Raw genomic sequence first — 2500 nt, forward strand, 5'->3', positions numbered from 1 at the left:
TTCTTCTTCTTCTTCTTCTCTTCTTTTCATGTTCTCTTCTGCTCAGATAAAACACTCTTGTGGTTTTCTGTCCCTTGTACTCATTGTGCCGTAAGAGATGTACACACACACACACTTTTTCTCTCACACACTCTCTCACACTCACACAACATACACACACACACACACACACACACACACACACTGATACTCTCTTGCACTTGTGTGTTGTGCATAAACATGTTCCTCTAAGCTCAGAGGTTCACTGTCCGTGTGTGTGTGTGTTTTTTTTATATTTCCCTCTGGCGTTTGTGAGGTGTGTTGTTGATGTCAGTAAATGAAGTACGAGCTGTTGTTATGTTGGTGTCAGTGTTGTTTCTCAGTCAAATCTGTTAGGACTTTTAGACCTCATACCTGTGCTTGAGAAACAAATAATGTCTGACCAGTGTTCATATATTCCCTGTGAGTTTGGTCTGGTTTGTCCTGTATAGAACATGTAATGCACACACACACACACACACACACAAACAGTTGCATCTGTGCACAGCATGGGTTGAGGAACACAGTAGTCTGCCAATGACTGCATCTCGGGTGAGGATGCAATTAGAGAAACAGTATCATTAAATGTTTAATTTAGCAGCGGATCAACTGTTAAGTTCTCTGTCGTTGTTTGGTCTTTGTTTTCATTGACTTTAAAGTTAAATGAGGAGACTGAGAAGTAAGCACTAAGCGATTGACTGACAGGTTCTCTTACTTCCTTTCACGTTTCCATGGTTACACTGCTGCAGTGGTACTTTTAGATGCACCAGTACAAAACAGTGGGGGACTCTGCGGAGAGGCTGGTTCTGTTCTGACTGTCCCAGGTAAATGGACCCGGTGCTGACTTGGCTTGGGTCCAGTTCAGATCCAGCTCTGGGACGGGTCCATTGCAAAAGCAGCCACGATCTAGAAACCCTGTTCTGGTGGACCTTATTTTTAGCTTCACTGCATTACCGCTGTTACGTTTAAATTTAGCACCTGAATAACACACACCGGCAATCACGTCTCTATTGTCTCTTCATCAGGTTACATTGCACCTTCTTAACACCTGAACACCTGTGTTCAGTATTGTAGACCTGTAGATCATCGTGACTTTGTGAGGTCATGAGGACTGTCAGGTGCATAGGTGTTACACTACACATAGATGTGGCGCATCTGCCTGGAGGAGGTCTGTGTTTTGTGTGGCCCCTGAGTTGTGTTTGTGTGTTTGTGTTTGTGATGTGTTGCTGTGAATCACTGTGGCGTCTTTAGTGGGCACAGAAAGAGATCTGTTTGTTTATTTATTTATTTATTTGTTTGTTTGTTTGTTTGTTTGTTTGTTTGTTTATCTCTTCTTTTTTTATCTCCCTGTCATCTTGCATTTCTCTCCATCGATCTCCCCCAGGTCCGTTCAATCAGATCAAGTCCAGTCTTCTGGGCTCCACGTCAGACTCCAATCTGCACAAGTACAGCACCATCAATAAAATCCCTCTCATCGCACTCAACTTCGCCGAGACCAACAATGACAAGAAGGTGCCCTCGCCGACCTCCTCCGAGAAGACCATCATCGCCGCCAAGGTCAAAGACAGGACACACAACGTCACAGAGAAGGTCACACAGGTGAGAGAAGGATTTCACACATAGATACACACGGATAGACACACACACACACACACACACACACATGGAATGTCACTGAGTAGGTCATGCAGGTAAGAGAGAGATGCTTAACACACATGTATATACAGTATATCACAGACACACAAATAATCACACATGTATACAAAAAACAGAGCTATAAAAATCACACACTCAACTGCGCACACACACACACACACAGACACACACACACACACACACACACACATACATACACTTGATGCCCCATTTCATAGGGCTCTGTTGGTGTAGATGACTGTGAGTGAATACAAAACAAACAAACATAAACAAAAACAAAAAAAGAGGTGTGGGTTAGGCAGCACACACAGTGTGGTACCTCTGGCTAGAGCTGGCTATATATTTTTCTCACCAGTCTGCTTTCCTGGGAACTGATATTATTCACCAGATTGTTTTTCAAGTGACCCAAAAGAACATCAAATTCAAAATAAACTGGATGGGCAATCTATCCATGTCTGAGCCTGTGAGAGTAACTGGGCGGACTGCGCACGTTTGAGCCCTCCACTTTCGCTCGCTGAGATAATGAAGCCTACTTTCTATTTATGCTGTCACCACCAGAACCCCCCTATTGTTTGCACATTCTGAAAAAAGAAAAGAAAAAAAAAAGCTCTGTGTGGTTTAAAGCCTTGATTGATTGACCAATTATTTTTCTCTTCCCAGCCTGTTTACTCCCTCAGACAAAGCCAGGGGTGAGCTGTTGTGAGCAGCTCGCTGTGTTTAACCCTTATGAGACACCGTACGATGGTAATAGATCCTGTTAGAATGACTGGTTTGACACCTGTTAATGGTAATACTGCCTACAACCCACTGAAAAATTGAGTGGCTC

At 43.4% G+C, this 2500-nt stretch overlaps 2 protein-coding genes across 2 annotated transcripts in view; one reads left to right on the plus strand and one right to left on the minus strand.

Moving 5' to 3' along the window:
- The window catches only part of LOC116218145 (dynein axonemal heavy chain 11-like), a 6331-nt gene extending 5226 nt beyond the window's left edge, over positions 1-1105 (minus strand). The window contains exon 1 of the mRNA XM_031558550.1: positions 1067-1105. Within this exon, the coding sequence (XP_031414410.1) occupies positions 1067-1105 (39 nt within the window). The remainder of the gene's footprint in view (positions 1-1066) is intronic.
- Positions 1106-1162: 57 nt separating this feature from the next.
- The window catches only part of LOC105912889 (potassium voltage-gated channel subfamily H member 7-like), a 48774-nt gene continuing 47436 nt past the window's right edge, over positions 1163-2500 (plus strand). The window contains exons 1-2 of the mRNA XM_031558551.2: positions 1163-1186; positions 1270-1617. Coding sequence (XP_031414411.1) covers positions 1163-1186; positions 1270-1617 — 372 coding nt within the window. The remainder of the gene's footprint in view (positions 1187-1269; positions 1618-2500) is intronic.

Source organism: Clupea harengus, chromosome 21, assembly GCF_900700415.2.
Source record: "Clupea harengus chromosome 21, Ch_v2.0.2, whole genome shotgun sequence".
Classification (NCBI taxonomy): Eukaryota; Metazoa; Chordata; class Actinopteri; order Clupeiformes; family Clupeidae; genus Clupea; species Clupea harengus.